We start from the raw sequence: 17,985 nt of genomic DNA, 5'->3' as shown, positions 1-17,985 counted from the left end.
AAAAAGAAATTAGTGAGCAAATATCGCTTTATATCAGTGGTAATCAAATTGGTGGCTAACTGTGAATTACAAAAAAATATTTATCTGTTCTCTTTGAGACACGATAAGTTGTAGTAGCACCAATAGTCAAAGCATAGTTAAGTCACAGTCCACATGCTTGTTGAGAAATTCAACATTTCCAAACTGCTAATTCAGGAGTAGCTCTAAAGGACCATCAAGTCTTTTAAATTTAATTCTCAACTGAAAATGATTTGGTTGCCAAACAGGACCTCATAGTGTAAAGAAGAATAAATGGGAAGATGGGGAAGCTCACAGCTTTGCTAAGGAAGAGGGTGGAAGTGAATACATAAGAATAATGATTTTTTATTTTCCCTTCTTTCTCCAGGCCCTTCTTCAGATGACTTTCACATTCTTCACCCCGCCCTTTCACAGGCATTAGCCGTTCTCTCTCGTAGCCCTGTGACCCTGGAGTGTGTGGTAAGTGGGATCCCAGCTTCTCATGTGCACTGGCTGAAGGACGGTCAGGACGCTGTGCCGGGAAGCAAGTGGAGAAGGTTGTATTCGCACCTTGCCACGGACAGCATTGATCCGGCGGACTCTGGCAACTACTCCTGTGTGGTGGGAAACAAGTCTGGAGACACCAAGCACGTGACTTACGTGGTGAATGTACTTGGTAAGGTGTTACTTGTTAAGTGTTTTTTCAAGTCAGGCTATTTTTCTGGTCTAACTGATGTTTGAGTGGAAGATCTATTTGTGAACCATAAATGGAATAGAGACTACCTAGAAATAGCTACCCCAGTACCAAAATGAGCTCCATTTCTCTAAAGGACTGCTGAGTTGGGCAGTGTTTCTGGGTGGCACAGAGCGTTTCACCTGGGATGTTCTTGGGAACCTCACCCCCAACCTGGTTACACAATACAGCAAGTCCCCTACATACGAACCTTCAAGTTGCAAACTCTCAAAGATGCGAACGTTCGTTTGCATGTCTAATCACATAAGTTAGTTCACCGGTCTGATGTACGTGGTCACGTGCGTGCATCCTCTACAAGTGGCTGTGCTTTTGTGCACTTTACTGTATCGCCCTGTATAGAGTACAGCAGTACAGTATCTTTATTTCAAGCCCAGGATGTCCTGAAGCAAGTGTAAAAGCAGCGGTGGTGTAGCTGGTTCTACACTATATAGCCGATTGTTAGTAGGGTTCCTAAGCTAACTTTGTTGGACTTAACGAGCAAATTGAACTTACGAACGCACTCTCGGAATGGAACTGGTTCATATGTAGGGGACTTATGTACAGAGCTGGTTCTTCCTTCTCGATGACGTGGAGGAAAGAGACTGGAATTCAACAGGATGCAAGATTCTGGGCTGTATCAGTGTGTAGTGTCCAGTAATCGTAACTAAGACAGAGTACTGACTAGAAAATGTCATCTCAGAACGAAATCATGTCATTTTATTTTCCCTTTTGGAATGCTTTCACTATAGCTGGCTCATAAAATTCGTGTTATTTTCACCCATATTTCTATCTATACTATTTATCTCAAAGCTATTCCTTTCTTCCAGCTACCGATCTCACTGTCACGTGTAGCAGCAAAAATGTTTTCCTTTATCAAAACAGATTTTCATGAAAACTGGAAAAAAAAGTTTTCATAGTAAATATAGTTTTTGTAAAGCTTCTACACCTGTTTATGTGCAACAGTGGCCTGACATAGGTTACACTGGAATTAATACAAGTGTATGGCAAGTGGGCTTTAAAATTGAATGCTAATTAGGACTAGATTAATATGCATAGTCATTTAATTTGGGCATATGTTACAAATGCCGATACTTGATGTACTCTGTCCAGGTAATAAGTGACTTGATGCAGAAAGAAAAAGACAAATACCGTATGCTAACACATATATATGGAATTTAAGAAAAGAAAATGTTATGAAGAACCTAGGGGTAAGACAGGAGTAAAGACACAGACCTACTGGAGAACGGACTTGAGGATGTGGGGAGGGGGAAGGGTAAGCTGTGATAAAGCGAGAGAGAGGCATGGACACGTATACACTAACAAACGTAAGGTAGGTAGCTAGTGGGAAGCAGCCGCATGGCACAGGGATATCGGCTCAGTGCTTTGTGACCGCCTGGAGGGGTGGGATAGGGAGGGTGGAAGGGAGGGAGACGCAAGAGGGAAGAGATATGGGAACATATGTATATGTATAACTGATTCACTTTGTTTTAAAGCAGAAACTAACACACCATTGTAAAGCAATTATACCCCAATAAAGATGTTAAAAAAAAAAAAAAAAAGTGACTTGATGGATACTAAAGGAAAATTTTTGCCCAGAATACATGTAACCTCAAAGCAGAATTGAGCATAAAAAGAATTTAACTTCCAAATAAGCATTCTTCTGTTTTGGCTTTTGCGTAGTGTGAAATCCAGGGAAATGATTACTTTATTTCAAACAGATCACCTGGAGCAAACGCTCAGAGAAGCCAAAGATTAGAAACTCTGCATGTATGTATGTGTGTGTGCATTTGTTGGGTTGGCGGAGGGTGGTTAAGTGGGAGGAGAGATCTATAAAAAGAGGCTATAATGTTTTAGTAACATATGGTTTATCCTATTGGAGGAAAGTAAATACATTTCTAATTTTTTTTGATGACCATGGTGGATGGGAGAATGCGAGGAAATAATACAATTCGGTTTCAACTAGTTATTGAGGAGAGTTTGTATGACTCATGTGATAATTTAAAAAGTACATCTTGAGGGCTAGACTTTAATTTATGTTTATTTTATTTTTTATTAATTTTTTACTGGAGTATAGTTGATTTACAATGTTGTGTTAGCTTCTGGTGTACAGCAAAGTGAATCAATTATACATACACATATAATCCAGTCTTTTTTAGATTCTATTCCCATATAGGTCATTATAGAGTATTGAGTAGAGTTCCCTGTGCTACACAGTAGGTTCTCATTAGTTCTTATTTGTTTTATTTTTAGAACATGCTTCCATTTCTAAAGGACTGCAGGATCAGACAGTGTCTCTGGGTGCCACGGTGCAATTCACGTGTGAAGTTCATGGGAACCCAACCCCCAACCGTACCTGGTTTCACAACGCACGGCCCATTCGTCGTTCCCCACGACATCTAACTGTGGGAAATGGATTGAAAATCAGGGGTGTTACCATGGAAGATTCTGGGCTGTATCAGTGTGTAGCAGATAATGGGATTGGATTTACGCAGTCTACTGGGAGACTGGAAATTGAAAACGGTAGGCTTTTAGGTCATGTAATCATAGGAGATTTTACTTTACAGATGGGGTTTTGTTCTGGTTAAAAATTAAATCATTTTTACAAAAAAGGAAATAATCCTATCACCATAACAGAGCAGTGTTCATTTTCCATGTTCCTTTCTAGTTGCAGGTAGGCATTTCCATGAAGAAGCAACCTTATTTAATCACGCTCATTTAAAAATTTTTTTTATAATATTTTTTCAACAGATACTGCATAGTTTTGAAAAGGCATAATTTTGAAAAGCACATGGTAAAAGTCTCACTCATGTTCCCCAGCCAGCCAGATTTCTCTTTAGAACTAATTAGTTTTATCATTTTCTTGAATATCCTTGTATGCGTGTATATAATCAATTACATATAACATGTGAGCTTGTGTGCATTTAATAACAATGTCTGTTTTTTTTTTTTGAACGTAAATGGTGGTAGTATTCATATAAATTACCTTGAAGTTTTCCTTAAAAATTTTTCCTTGAATTTTACCTTAAAAATTACCTTGAACTTTTCACTTCACACGTATCTTGGACATCTTCTCATATGGTACATTAAAGAGTATTTTCATTTCTTTTTAAAAATGGCTGCTTAGTCTTCCGTTGTATAGTTGTGATGATTTGACTAGTACCTCATTGATGGCTGTTTCTAATCCTTCACTATTACAAGAAGTCTACAATGGATGTCCTTCTACATAGATTATTTTGCACATGTGTGAATATCTCTAACATAAATTCCTAGAAATGAACTTGTTGAATAAAAGCATGTATGTCTTGGTAATTTTGATAGATATCACTGCTCTCCAAAATAGTTACTAGTTTACACTCCCACTAGCAATGTTTCCACATATCCTCACCAAGGTGTGGTGGTGTCAAAATTTCTGTTTAGTCTTTGCCAGTCTGATAGGTTTTTTAAAAAGTACCTTTTGGGCTTCCCTGGTGGTGCAGTGGTTGAGAGTCCACCCGCCAATGCAGGGAACACGGGTTCGTGCCCCGGTCTGGGAAGATCCCACATGCCACGGAGCGGCTGGGCCCATGAGCCATAGCCACTGAGCCTGTGCTCTGCAACAGGAGAGGCCACAGCAGTGAGAGGCCCGTGTACCGCAAAAAAAAAAAAAAAGCGCCTTTTGATCTATATATTTTTTATTATTATGAATGAAGTTGGGCATCTCATCATGTGTTTATGAGCCATTTGAATTTGCTTTCCTGTGTATTGCCTGTTCATTGTCTTTTGCCCATTTTAAATTAGGTTGTTGGTCTTTTTTCTTATTTATAGGAGTTCTTTATATATTAGGGAAATTAATCTTTTGTCTGAGAGTTATAAATATTTCAAATTTCAAAGAATCAGGATGATAGAGACCAATTCTCTGAACTTGGTGCAATTAATTTAGATGTTAATAACAAAAAATAATTTTTAAATGGCATGTATTTGGAAACTTAGAATTATATTTCTCAATAGCTGGGTCAAAAATCATAATGGAAATTTAAAATTCTTTCAATGATAATGAGTGTCAAATTGTGTGGGATATAGGAAAAAGGAACATAGAATTTATAGCCTTAAATGCTTATAAAAGAAAGCTAGTAAAACTGAAAATTAGTGAACTACATAAAATAAGAGAATAGATTTAAAGAAAACAGAAGAAAGGAGATAATAAAGATATGGGCAGAAATCAATTAAATAGAAAATGAAGATAAAATAGGATCAGTAAAGATAAAGTTTAACTAAGGAGTTATTCCAGTAATCAATCAGAAAATTTAAAGTATTATTCATCCTATTTAGTGAATAAAGGAGAAAAACAATATGATTATCTCCATAGAAACAAAAAAACATCTGACATAATTCAGTATCTATGATAGACACTTTTAGGAAAACAGAAATAGAAGGAACTTTCTTAACTTGATAAAGAGTATCTAACAAAAACTCACAGGAAGCATTACTTTTAATGGTGAAATGTTTAAGCATTCCCTTTAAAATCTCTTTGAGTTGTCATCATAGTGGAGATTCTCATCAGTACAGAATGACAAGAAAAAGAAATGAAAGATGTAAGGGTAAGAGAGAAAGAAAACTCAGTCGTTATTCATTCACAGCTGCTATGGTTGTGAATATAGAGAATCCTCAATAGTTTGTTGGCAAATTGTTAGAAATAATAAAAGCTTTTAGCAAGGTGGCTGGATAAAGACCAATAAACAAGAATGTTGCCTTTCTATGTACGAGTGTATTAGCCAGGTTTCTCTAGAGAAACAAAACACAAGAGGATCTATAATATACACATAGGAGGAGATTTATTATAGAAACTGGCTCACACAGTTATGGAGGACAAGTCTGCCATCTACATACTGGAGAAGGAGGGAAGCCAATGATGCAATTGAGCTGTGGGAGGAGGAGTGATGGTATAAGTCTCAACCTAAGTCCAAAAGCCAGAGGTCCAGGAGCACTGATGTCCAGTGTCCTAGGGCAGAAGAAAGATGGCTCAGCTCACAGAGAGAATTCGCCCTTCCTCTGCATTTTTGTTCTACTGAGGCCCTCAACGGATTGCATGGTGCCCACCCACATTGAGAGGGCCATCTGCTATACTCGGTTTACCAATTCAGATGCTAATTTCTTCTGGAAACACGCTCACAAACACAGCTAGTTATCTGGGCATCCCTTAGCCCAGTCAAGTTGACACAGAAAATTAACCATTACAATTAGCAACAGACAGAAAAAGTAATTTAAAAGACACTCTAAAAGAAGAAGAACAAGAAAGTGGGGACCTTGCTTTACCAGATATTAGAATATACACAAAAATCTATAGTAATTAAGACAGTGTTGTATTATTGGTGCAGGAACAGACAAATAGACTGTTGGAACAAGACAGAGACCACCAACAAGGATTTGCACTAAGGATTTGACTTAGGTGGCATTGCAGATCACCAAGGGGAGGATATCCATTTCAAGAGCTGATGTAGGATAATTGGTTATCAAAATGGAGAAGAAATTAAATCTCTAACTCACATTGTACACAAAGACAAATTTCCAGTGGATTAAAGACCTATATATGAAAGGCAAAATGGCAAAGTTTTTGAAGAAAATATAGAAGAATATCTATATGATCTGGGTAAAACTTTTCAACAAGACATTTTAGGCTAATTTTTAAGAAAAGATTGGTATGACTACATTAAAATTAAAGCATCCTTATTTTTTAAAGATACCATTAAAAATGAAAAGCAAAGCAATAAACTGAGAGAAGATACTAGTAACATATGTAACTAGCAAAAGAGCAGTACCTAGTACTTACAAAGAATTCAGAACCACCATTACAAAAAGGATAAAGGATCCGATAGAAAAATGGACAAAATGCACTTGACAGAGGAGGAAAAATGAGTGGCAGATAAATATGTGAAAAGATAGTCAACCTCATTAGTACTGAGGGAAATGCAGGTTACGACCCATGAAAGCATTTTACACTTCTTAGATTAGTAAAAATTCAGAAATCTGATCATTGTTGATAGACTTCGTCAAACACAGGAAGTAGGACTGGAAAAGGAGAAAGATGTGCTGGAGAAAATGTCATTTGTAATCGATATTCCATTGTGAGATCCCTTAAAAATACCGCCCCCCACCAAAAAAAATACCTGAGACCAGAAGGAAAGAGTTGGTGCCACTTGTTTAGAAACAAAAATTTGTTCGTGTTTTTGGTCAGAAATATGTTTGTCAACCGTAATTCAGAACAGGTTTTTCTCCCAGGATTTTTGGGATCAGATTTTTGCGCCCTGGAATTGACTGTCTTTTTGAAGGACTATTATTTAGTTTTATACTTCTTTACACCTTTTTCATGTTAAAGTCTGAGGTTTTGGCCTCACGTGTTCTGGATTTACAGTGGTCAGATGCGCTGAGGATGCAAACTGGAAAACTCTCTGTGGATTCCTTTATATACATTCCTTTCTTTCTGAAGGACAGGCAACCTATGTGGGAAATGTCTAGGAGCCCACACGATGAAAAATTCTACTTTTGATTGACTGCTTTACTTGGTGAAAGTTGAGAAGCAAACTAACAAGGAAGGAGATATCTTTGTTCTAATCATGACTATTATCATTACTACTTGCTAACGACATTGCAAGCACTGTTACTTCAGTGAATGCACATGTTCACCACACTGTTCTGCATGTAAAACACGGTTTAGAAACACACATATAAGAGATGTTTCTAAGACAGCTACTTGCGCACGACACAACATTTACGTAATAGGATGAAATTATTTTGCATTGTAGATACTATAATGTTCTTAATTTATGTGAATTACTTTTTTTTAACAGACAGTGGACTCAAGCCTGTTATAATTACGGCACCAGCAAGTGCAGAGGTGGCCTCTGGAGGCTCCATGACTTTCTCCTGCAATGCCACCGGGGTGCCGGTTCCAGCCATTCGTTGGTACGACAGGCATGGACTGATAACCAGCCATTTGTCTCAAGTTCTTAGATCTAAATCCCGAAAACCACACTTATCAAGACCTGGGGGTTCTGACCTGGAGCCTGTGTACTTCATCATGTCCCAGGCTGGCTCAAGCTCTCTATATATTCAGGCTGTTGCTCGGGAACACGCTGGGAAGTATACCTGCGAAGCTGCAAACGCACACGGCACCACACAGTCGGAAGCCGTCCTCACCGTTGGTGAGTTGTCATTAGTATCTTTTCCCAGGTGAATGGTTTCCTTTGACAGTAGGGGATAAAGTGATTTGAAGTAGATTTCAATGAGTCTAGCAACCTCTAAATATATATTTATTTACCAACAACAGTGAAATGTAGAATTGCATTTTTTGGTATTTGGCCTTATGCGAACCAGATGAACTTTGGTCTCCACTTCTGGTGGGTTTGTTAAGCTTGTAGTTGTTCTATAGGACACTTTCATTTGGGAGCAAGCCCAAGGTATGACCTCTTTGGGGCATTAATACTTTTGGTTTTCTAAGCTGAAAATATCGTTGCAAATATTTTCAGGTGGGCCCTTAGTAAGGATAGTATTCAGTCTAAAGAGTTGGCTTTTATTGGGAATGTTGAGTCCTGTGTACTGTCAAACAACACCCATCTGTATATTTGCCTCAAGCGTATTCAAAGTTATTGTTCTAATAGGGTGTATAATATAATATACTTTTTTTTTTTTTTTGTGGTACGCAGGCCTCTCACTGTTGTGGCCTCTCCCGTTGCGGAGCGCAGGCTCCGGATGCACAGGCCCAGCGGCCATGGCTCACGGGCCCAGTCGCTCCGCGGCATGTGGGATCTTCCGGGACTGGGGCACGAACCCGTGTCCCCTGCATCAGCAGGCGGACTCTCAACCACTGCGCCACCAGGGAAGCCCTAATATTCTTTGTATTTTACTGATTTTGGGTGATGATGACTTAATTTGGAGTACTGGTATATAGAATATCAGTATTATTCAAATTAATTCAAATTTGACTTAATCCACATCCAAATCTTATATCGGGGGCATTGGTGAGGGTGCCCTACTCATAGGGCTGGTGTGAGGATTCAAGGAGTCTGTACCTGTAAAGTGCTTAGAATGATGTCTGGAAGTAGAATGCCTTCAATAAATACTACGTATTAAGTTACAATTATTACTATCTAATTATTATTAAATTATAATTATCCCTTCTAGTAGTGTTTAGGGAAGAAGAAATAGTTACTGATACTAGTAGACCTTAATAATCCTTAAATAAAGAAGGTAGTTAAGTGTTGCATAAATTTATACACACATATGGATGTGTATATGGATGTGTACGTGTGTGTGTTTATATATCTGTCCTGCTAAGCAAAAATAGGAGTGGCTCTGCTCAATATTGTTAGCCGTAGGACAGCTGTCATGCAGGCACTGCTTGGGTATCGTTTGGCTGAAACGATTTTCTTTTAAATTTTTTATTTTTTAAAATTTATTTATTTATTTGGCTGTGTCGGGTCTTAGTTGCGGCCTGCGGGATCTTTCGTTGTGGCACGCGGGCTCTTCTTTGCCGCATGTAGGCTGCTCTCTATTTGTGGTGTGCAGGCTCCAGAATGCGTGGGCTCAGCAGGTGTGGCACGCATGCTCAGGTGCCCCGCGCCATGTGGGATCTTAGTTCCCCAAACAGGGATCGAACCTGCGGCGTCCCCTGCATTGGAGGGCAGATTCTTAACCACTGGACCCCCCTGAAGTGATTATTTTATGTAAATAAAGGGTAAAGGGAGCCATAGACATCACAGTCATAGCTGATGGAGCTGGGTAAGTATCTAGTTGTCTAACTGCCTCACTTTATTTATTTATTTTAAAATTTTTATTTATTTATTATTTATTTATTTGGCTGTGTTGGGTCTTCGTTTCTGTGCGAGGGCTTTCTCTAGTTGCGGCAAGCGGGGGCCACTCTTCATTGCAGTGCGTGGCCTTTCACTGTCGCAGCCTCTCTTGTTGCGGGGCACAGGCTCCAGACACACAGGCTCAGTAGTTGTGGCTCACGGGCTTAGTTGCTCTGTGGCATGTGGGATCTTCCCCTTCCCAGGGCTTGAACCCGTGTCCCCTGCATTGGCAGACAGATTCTCAACCACTGTGCCACCAGGGAAGCCCCTCACTTTAAATATGAGAAATCTGAAGCCCTTAGAAGATACATAACTTGTTTAGATTCGATCTTTCTAGATCTTTAAGATCCCCCTCACTCCCAGGATTTTATGTCTTGATAAATACCATTTTTTATGTATAGTAACCCCATGAGCTACATCCTACCTGAGTGGTCCTTCGTTGCTTCTTTTACATGCTCTATAGTAATTACTGAAGTCTAGCTGAGTCTATTAAAGCTCAGAACAGCACATAACAACCCACTTCTTCCCATGGGAATCTGAGCTTATTATTAAATTCTAGCATGCTGGCAGCCTTTCCTTTATTTGTTATGAAGGTGGGGGGGGGTAAGCAAGTTGACTCTCTCCCCCACCTTTTTTTCTTTCCAGAGACCTTGGGTTTTTGAGGTCCTGGATGTACAAATATTTGTAGAGTGAGTTGTAACTTTTCAAAACTATAATGGGAGTTGGCCTGGGGTCCTAAATAGTTTAGGGTGGGGTTGCTGGTTTGAGTGGTCACAGTGGGAACAACTTTGGCAGATCTGGTTCCGTTCCCTGTTGAACTGGTTTCAACTCAGAGTCATTAATTCATAGACATTACCATAGTTATAGTACTTAGAAAGCCAGAGTTTTATCAATCTGTTTTCCAATTCAAAAAACATTCTACCTTAAAAAATGCTAGATGTCTCTCCTGACCATTTCACAGAGTTATTTTGAAGACAACTTGAGATCATGTATGTGAAGAACCTTTGGAAAGTACTGTGAAGGCCTTATGAATTGTATCTAGTATCTGTGAGTGCTCAAATTCTGTTATCCGGAATAGTAGAAGAAAATTAATTGAATCCCCTTTTTGATAAAAGTTATGGAAAAGTCTGAACACAAGTGGAATTTTGATACTTTTGCAGTAGACACAGGCTGTAGCATAACATTTTTTCTCGTGCCTCTGTATAAACTGAGACATGTGGTATTCAAACTGTCCTACAGCCAAATACCACTTCCCGGTGGTGACCTGCCCAGAGGATCCATGAAACACTAATGATAAAAAGGCCCTTGTCCACTGCCCTAAGCCACAGCTAATTGCCTCTACTTGCTAGAGTCCATCTCTTCATTAACAGGCTCTCCACCACACCCTTCACATCCAGCCCACGTTCTGACTCACTAGATAAACACGACTGTTCCAGGAGCAATATTTGGAAGCTGTCTCAGTGAACTTAATTAGTTTTCTTCTATATTATTTTCCCACTAGCTTCTTGTTTTCTTTGATGGAGGATGCTTCTGGGACACCTTTTCTCTCTTTTAAACAAACAGAGAACCAGAGAACCGACCTTCCACTGTTAGTCCTGTTTTTTGGTCGGTTCTCTGTGAAACTGCAGTAGTTCTCCTAATACACTCCCACCTTTCACCAGGAATCCGACTTCATTGAGGAAAAGAAACTCTGCCGTTGTTTCCTCAGCTCCCTTCCTCCACAAAAGTAGGAGACTTTTCATTGCCAGTATTAATAGTGCTTTAGAGGAACTAGGCTGTCAACCCTCGGGTTTTATTGCGCTGGAAGTTTGTTTTCATAAATTGCTCTCTCCTCACCATACGTACTCACCCATGTCCCCTCCCTCTCCCTCTCTCCCCCTCTCCCCCTCTCCCTTCCCCCCCATCACCCCTCTCCGCGGCTAGCTTGGGCATCTATCTGTATGTGGCAGCACTATAGTAGGGGTGCCAGGCCTTCTTAAAGCTTAAGCCTGGAAGAGGGCAGCCTCTCTTGGGCCTGGCGTCGGTTAAAACGAGTCACAGGGATATTAGCTCGGTGCTTTGTGACAGCCTGGAGGGGTGGGATAGGGAGAGTTGGGAGGGAGGGAGACGCAAGAGGGAAGACATATGGGAACATATGTATATGTATAACTGATTCACTTTGTTATAAAGCAGAAACTAACACACCATTGTAAAGCAATTATACCCCAATAAAGATGTTTAAAAAAAAAAAAAAAAAAACGAGTCACAGGGCAGCTGGGATTCAGCGTGGGAGGGGACTGCTCAAGGGTGTGAATATTGAGATATCTTTGGAGACTAGCTACCCAGTAGGTAATAGCCTGACTCTTGACCTTTTCTTTACTATTTATTTTACTTTGTTCCCAAGGGAATGCATTACTCGTTGTGTTTCGTTTACCAACTAGAGTTAAAGTTGTTCTCCAACTTAAAATCTTCTGAGGTTACACTAGCAAATTTGCTGTTGTAAAAGAGGGAATGCTGGTGTCGAGCAAGGAAGAATGGCGTCCTTTCAGCTACTAAACTCCTGCGTCACAGAACTGATTTTTCAGACAATTAATTTGCTCCTTCATGAATAAGAGATGGCTACTGGAGATTAGATGTTTCCATGAATCATAAATTGAAATGTTACCTACTTTAACTTCTAGGGCTCAAACTGTGCTGACAGTGTGTTAGATCACTGTATGAGAGACCCTGAAATAATGAATTTCTTCTATCTCCTCTTTTTCTTTCTCCCTTTCTCTGCAGTTCCTTTTGAAACAAATACAAAAGCAGAAATAGTCACACCTTCTGATCCCACTCAGAATGATAAAAGTGATGGTTCAGAAGCTGGACTGTTGAGCTCATTTCCACTGAAGGAACATTCCAGTGCTACAGAGTCACCATCAGAGAAGAATGCTAGTGGTACCTCTGTCCCCGATGCCCCCATCATTCTGAGCCCCCCACAGACGCACACACCAGATACGTACAACCTGGTCTGGAGGGCGGGGAAGGATGGCGGGCTGCCCATCAATGCCTATTTTGTGAAGTATCGAAAGGTAATGTCTTCTCATTTATCATCTTTCCCTTCCCACACCTTCACATCCTGTGTATAACACATGCTTATTATCTTTCACATTTGTGGAGTGGCAGGAAACAGGAGTGTCCCAGAATGATGAGTTTGGGAGAGAAATGCCAGCAATCACGCTGGATTTACCAGTCTTATAAAAGCAGTAAGAATGAAGTACAAATAATTTCCCCTCAAATTGGGATTCTAAGAACCCAGTAGCTCCTAGACCTTTTTAATCAAATATTTTAACCCCTTGGGTATAAAATTCTATAAACCAATTTTTAAAAAGTAATTCCTTCCCTCTCTGAGATGGCAGAATGCAGTTTATTTAGTAAAAAAGCAGTTTCTTATTAGAAACAACTGTTTGAACAAAGTTGTCCCTTATAATCTCTGACAAATGTTTTCATTTCAAGTTCTCTTCTTAATTGTATTAAAACCTTACATTGTTTGCTCATTTATTGTGGTGAACCTTGATTGCCTCAGTTGATTTTTCAGGTGATGATTTTCATCCACAGGCTTCTATTAAAGCAAAATGAAAAAAAAGTCTCCCCTCTTTGTTTAATGAGACTGTAAATGAAATGGGAGGAGATGCACTCATATTTAAAATAATTTTCTACGTTCAAGACATTTTGGTATCCATCATTTAACAGTAATATTTTTTCTTTAGGTAGTTTTTTATTGAAGTATAGTTGACTTACAATGTTGTGTTAATTACTGCTGTACAGCAAAGTGATTCAGTTATACCTATAGATACATCCTTTTTTTCATATTCTTTTCCATTACGGCTTATCACAGGATACTGGATATAGTTCCCTGTGCTATGCAGTAGGACCTTGTTGTTTATCCATCCTGTATATAAAAGCTTACATCTGCTAACCCCAGCCTCCCACTCCACCCCTCCCCTTATAGTAATATTTTTAACATCTGGAAAAATTAACATGGTGATATTTGACAGTTTATTCACCATTTGTAACCTGATGGTTCTACATGTGGATAGTTCCACTTGTATTCTTATCCACGTGAAACTTCCCAAGTAATGTTGGCTCTTGGTTCCATTAATCGAGACCCAACGGATTGGATCTCTTTCTGTTTCCTCGAGCTCACATTGAACAGTGTCAAGACATGAAGCAAGACTGTTGGAAATATATAATGAATAATTATATAATTTATACACATATAGACATACATAATATGTATTTTGATTTATCATATATCATGCATAATATATACTATCATTAATACATGTTATTGTATACTTATTTAATTCTCCCATTAGCCCAGTAAGAAAGGAACATTGTTTCCATTATAAGAAAAGGAAACAAACTGGGTGATCAAATAACTTGCTTGAGGCCGTAAGTTAGTGGCAGCTAATGGAGCAGGAATCTTTTCACAGTAAGAATCCCTAAGTTCTTGCTATAGGGCTCCTCCTATTTCTTAATGTGGAGAGGTGTTACATCTCTTTCACTTTTGATAGTGTATTACTTCCCAAAATTCATCTGGAATTGAATGATTTCTAGTTTTTATCCAGTTGGAATGGAAGATTCTTCTGCCCTGTATCTCGTTTTTTTAAAAAAATGCCTTATTTTCCCTTGAGTAGCTGGAAGATGGTGTTGGCGTGGTGGGAAGATGGCACACAGTTCGAGTCCCAGGAAGTGAAAATGAACTCCATTTAACGGAACTGGAGCCATCGAGTCTCTACGAAGTTTTGATGGTGGCAAGGAGTGCAGCAGGTGAAGGACAGCCTGCCATGCTCACCTTCCGAACCAGCAAAGGTGAATAAAATCTTCCTTAAGTGGAAGGAGTTGGCTGTCTTGATGTCACTTTAATAATAAGTGTCTTTTGGGCTAGTAGAGATTCTTGTTTATAGAGTTACTAAATAAACCTTTTATAGTAACTTTTGAAGCCACGTTTGGATGATTGTATTCTTCTATTCCATCCAGTATTTCACAGATATTTTTGAGGGCTTGTTATAGGTAAGACAGTAGGGTAGGTGATGCAGGGAAAATGAAGATGATCAAGACAAGATCCATCCTAATGGAGCTTCTACTTTGTTAAGAAAGGTAACATATATACATAAATACCAACTCAAGGCAAAATTTCAGTTCAGCTAATATTTACTGAATGGCTTCTCTGTGCCAGGCAATAAACAAAATAGACAACACTCCTTTGCCCTCATGGAGCTTCCATTCTAGTTGGGAGAGATACATTATAAGAACATTAGTAGGTGGTGAGTGTTAACAAGAGAAAAAAATTAAGGGATGGGTATAGTATAGGAAGTGTATGAGATAGCAGTTGTCACAATTTGAGCAGGTGGCCAGAGAACTCCTCAATGAGTAGTTGACAGCAGAGCAGAACTTAAAGGAGGTGCGTGAAAACCATGTGGGTATCTAGGGCAAGAACATCCCAGTAGAGAGGATAGCATGTGCAAAGGCCCTGGGGTGGGTGTACTTGGTGTGCCCTAGGAACACTGAGGGGCCATAGTGATGGGAGTAAAGTACGTGGGGAGGGGAGAACGCTCAGGGAACTGGCAGAGTGGCCAAAGCACTAAGTACGTTGTCCACCCTGCAAGGACGCTGACTTTGAACCTGAGTGAGCCAGAAGCTTTGGAGGGTTTTGAGCGGAGTTGTGACACAATCTGTTGTGTGTTTCAATGGGACATACAGGCTGTAGGGTAAGGATAGACTGGAGGAGGGCAAGGGAGTAGGGAGAGAAACCAGATCTGACAAGGACTAGGAAAGACTTACAGAGAAGATTGCAGAGGATAGTCTTTCTGTGGGGTAGCTTGTGAGGGTAGCTTGATTGAAAAGATGCCATTGCAGGTTGGCCATAAATGAACAAAAAGACTTCAGTGAGCAGAGATGGGGACTGGAGAGAGGAGTATTCTTAGAGTGGCACAGTATTAAAAATGAGTTCTGATGATTGAGAAGAAATTGTCTATTGGCTTTTGAAAAAGATCCTTTCGGACTTCCCTGCTGGTGCAGTGGTTAAGAATCCACCTGCCAATGCAGGAGACACAGGTTCAAGCCCTGGTCCGGGAAGATCCCACATGCCGCGGAGCAACTAAGCCCGTGCGCCACAGCTACTGAGCTCGTGTGCCACAACTACTGAAGCCCGCGCACCTAGAGCCTGTGCTGCACAACAAGAGAAGCCACTACACACCGCAACAAAGAGTAGCCCCCGCTCGCCGCAACTAGAGAAAGCCCGCGCCCAGCAACAAAGACCAGTGGAGCCAAAAAAGAATAAATTAATTAATTAAAACGAAAAAAAAGAAAAAGAAAAAGACCCTTTCATCTAATTAGTGAGTCTGGCCTGAAAAATAATGAGTATTTCTTATTTGAAATGTATTTTGAGTTAACTTCCGTAATTAGTCCTTAGTTGTTTATAAAGTCTGACCTACAAATACTGAATAGTAAGCATGTATTTCAGTTTGAAAACAATCACCCAATTTCACTTTTTGCCTCTTGAAATTTTAAAACTTAACATGACAGCTTTCTCGTGAAGAAGCTTAACAGAAGCTCTTAAATAATGAATTTATGTGTCAGAATTAAGAAATATGTACAGTAAAAAGAAAAATGAGTGAATAGTTTGAAAACCTTCACTCTAGACATTTGGCTTTTTCACTTGTGTCATTTTATCTCTGTGTAAATTAAAGCTATAGCCTGGTGAAGAAAGACACATTTTAGTTATAGGCACTACAAAAAGCCAAAGTAATTTTTAAAGTTAATTCCTCGTATTAGCTAAGTCATTACAATGTAGGGTTTAATTTTAGACACTGTAACGATAAGTTTATATGTTTATATCTATATGCCAGGTGAGTTTCATAGTATCTTTTCTTATTTATACATAGATGCTTATATTATATTATATCATGATTATATCTTTCTAGAGAAAACAACATCATCCAAAAACACTCAGGTCTCCTCTCCACCTGTCGGCATCCCTAAGCACCCTGTTGTTTCAGAGGCTGCAGACAACTTTGGAGTGATACTCACAGATCCTTCCAGGCACAGTGGAGGTAAAGAGAAGACCCCTCATTTATTCATTTTGCTTGTTTTCAGATGTAACTGACCTGCTTCAGATTATTTGGGGGTGGAGTAGCACAGGGTGTTTGTTTACTATTCAGATTATATACTACCATACAGCTCTTTTAAGTTCTATTTCAACCATTTTTTAAATGTCCTATATATTCAGATCTTGGTAACCCGGTACCATGGTTTGTATTTAAACTCGAATTCAAAATCTTATGGTACTAAGTTTTTATAACTCACAAAAGGAATTTTTCTGTCTCCTCTCTGGCAAAGAAAGCAAATTTACATTTGAACTCTGAACATCTGACCTTTTTTAAAAAAATGATTTGTCAAAACGTATGATGGTACCTAGAGTAAGATTTAGTTTTTTTAATTGAATGGACTACATGGCATACTCAGCATTATTGTTATATCTTACGGTTTTTAGATGCCGTAGCAGTAGAATTTTCAAAAGACTTCTTTTTAGTACTTAATCACACATGAATTCTACTGTTACAACATAATGTGCTTTTCGTGATCTAGGGAAGGCTTAACATTTTATTGCTGAGCTCTAAGAATTTTCAAGCTTCTCTTCCCTGTTTTCATAGTCTTCCATGCATTGGTTTCAGACAAAAGCAAGCCACAACATTTGAACACCCCTCTGGAGCACCTCTGCATCTTCAGTATCATGAACTGCTTTTTCTTGAGTCCTTTTACTTCTGAGGAACCTTTCCCCTTCCTTAAGCAGATATAGGAGTGTCAACTTCATAGGTATAAAACTGACATCGGAAGAACAAAAACCTTATGACTTAACACATTGTACTAAATGCTGGAGCAGCAGAAATAAAATAAATCTTGCCCTTGGAGAAGTTTACAGTATAGTGGATGATCCAGACAATTAAACCAATACCAATATAGTAGGGAAGACAGACAAATTAACCCATAACGGTGATTTTGATTCCACCCTTGTTGTTGTGAGGTCAAAAGAGAAATATCTAAATCACTCACTTGCTATGAAGGAGGCCCAGTGGTGATGAGAGGCGTCCTGAGCTAAGCCTCAAAGATAAGAATGTTACCACTGGATGAAGAAATAGGAGAAGGAGTTCTAGGCAGAGACCCCTCCTTGTGCAGAGACAGATGAAGGACATGTTCTATTTCATTTAGAGATTCAGAGATTTTATTGAGCGTGACTGGTTGCTGTGTGAAGTGATGTTACAGTGGGGAGGTGGGTGGGTGCCGTATATGATGTACTTAAAAATTTAGTCTTTCCCCAGAAGCTATAAAGAAGCCTGAAGGATTTTAGAGACGGGACAGGAGGAGTGGCAACAGGTGAGGCTTAGAAATAAAGACAGTGGCAGTGTG

General features: G+C 39.4%; 1 protein-coding gene across 1 annotated transcript in view; it reads left to right on the top strand.

Moving 5' to 3' along the window:
- Positions 1-17,985, top strand: part of CDON (cell adhesion associated, oncogene regulated) — a 102,481-nt gene that overhangs the window by 46,331 nt on the left and 38,165 nt on the right. Inside the window, exons 6-11 of the mRNA XM_022556225.2 lie at positions 386-673; positions 2,981-3,250; positions 7,555-7,908; positions 12,316-12,605; positions 14,214-14,388; positions 16,503-16,631. Of these exons, the coding sequence (XP_022411933.1) occupies positions 386-673; positions 2,981-3,250; positions 7,555-7,908; positions 12,316-12,605; positions 14,214-14,388; positions 16,503-16,631 (1,506 nt within the window). The remainder of the gene's footprint in view (positions 1-385; positions 674-2,980; positions 3,251-7,554; positions 7,909-12,315; positions 12,606-14,213; positions 14,389-16,502; positions 16,632-17,985) is intronic.

This window comes from Delphinapterus leucas, chromosome 7 (genome assembly GCF_059928025.1).
Source record: "Delphinapterus leucas isolate spDelLeu-1000000601 "Yukka" chromosome 7, BTC_Dleu_Yukka2, whole genome shotgun sequence".
In the NCBI taxonomy this organism is placed as follows: Eukaryota; Metazoa; Chordata; class Mammalia; order Artiodactyla; family Monodontidae; genus Delphinapterus; species Delphinapterus leucas.
The sequence above is the reverse complement of the archived record's forward strand: the minus strand, read 5'-3'. Positions and strand labels throughout refer to the sequence as shown.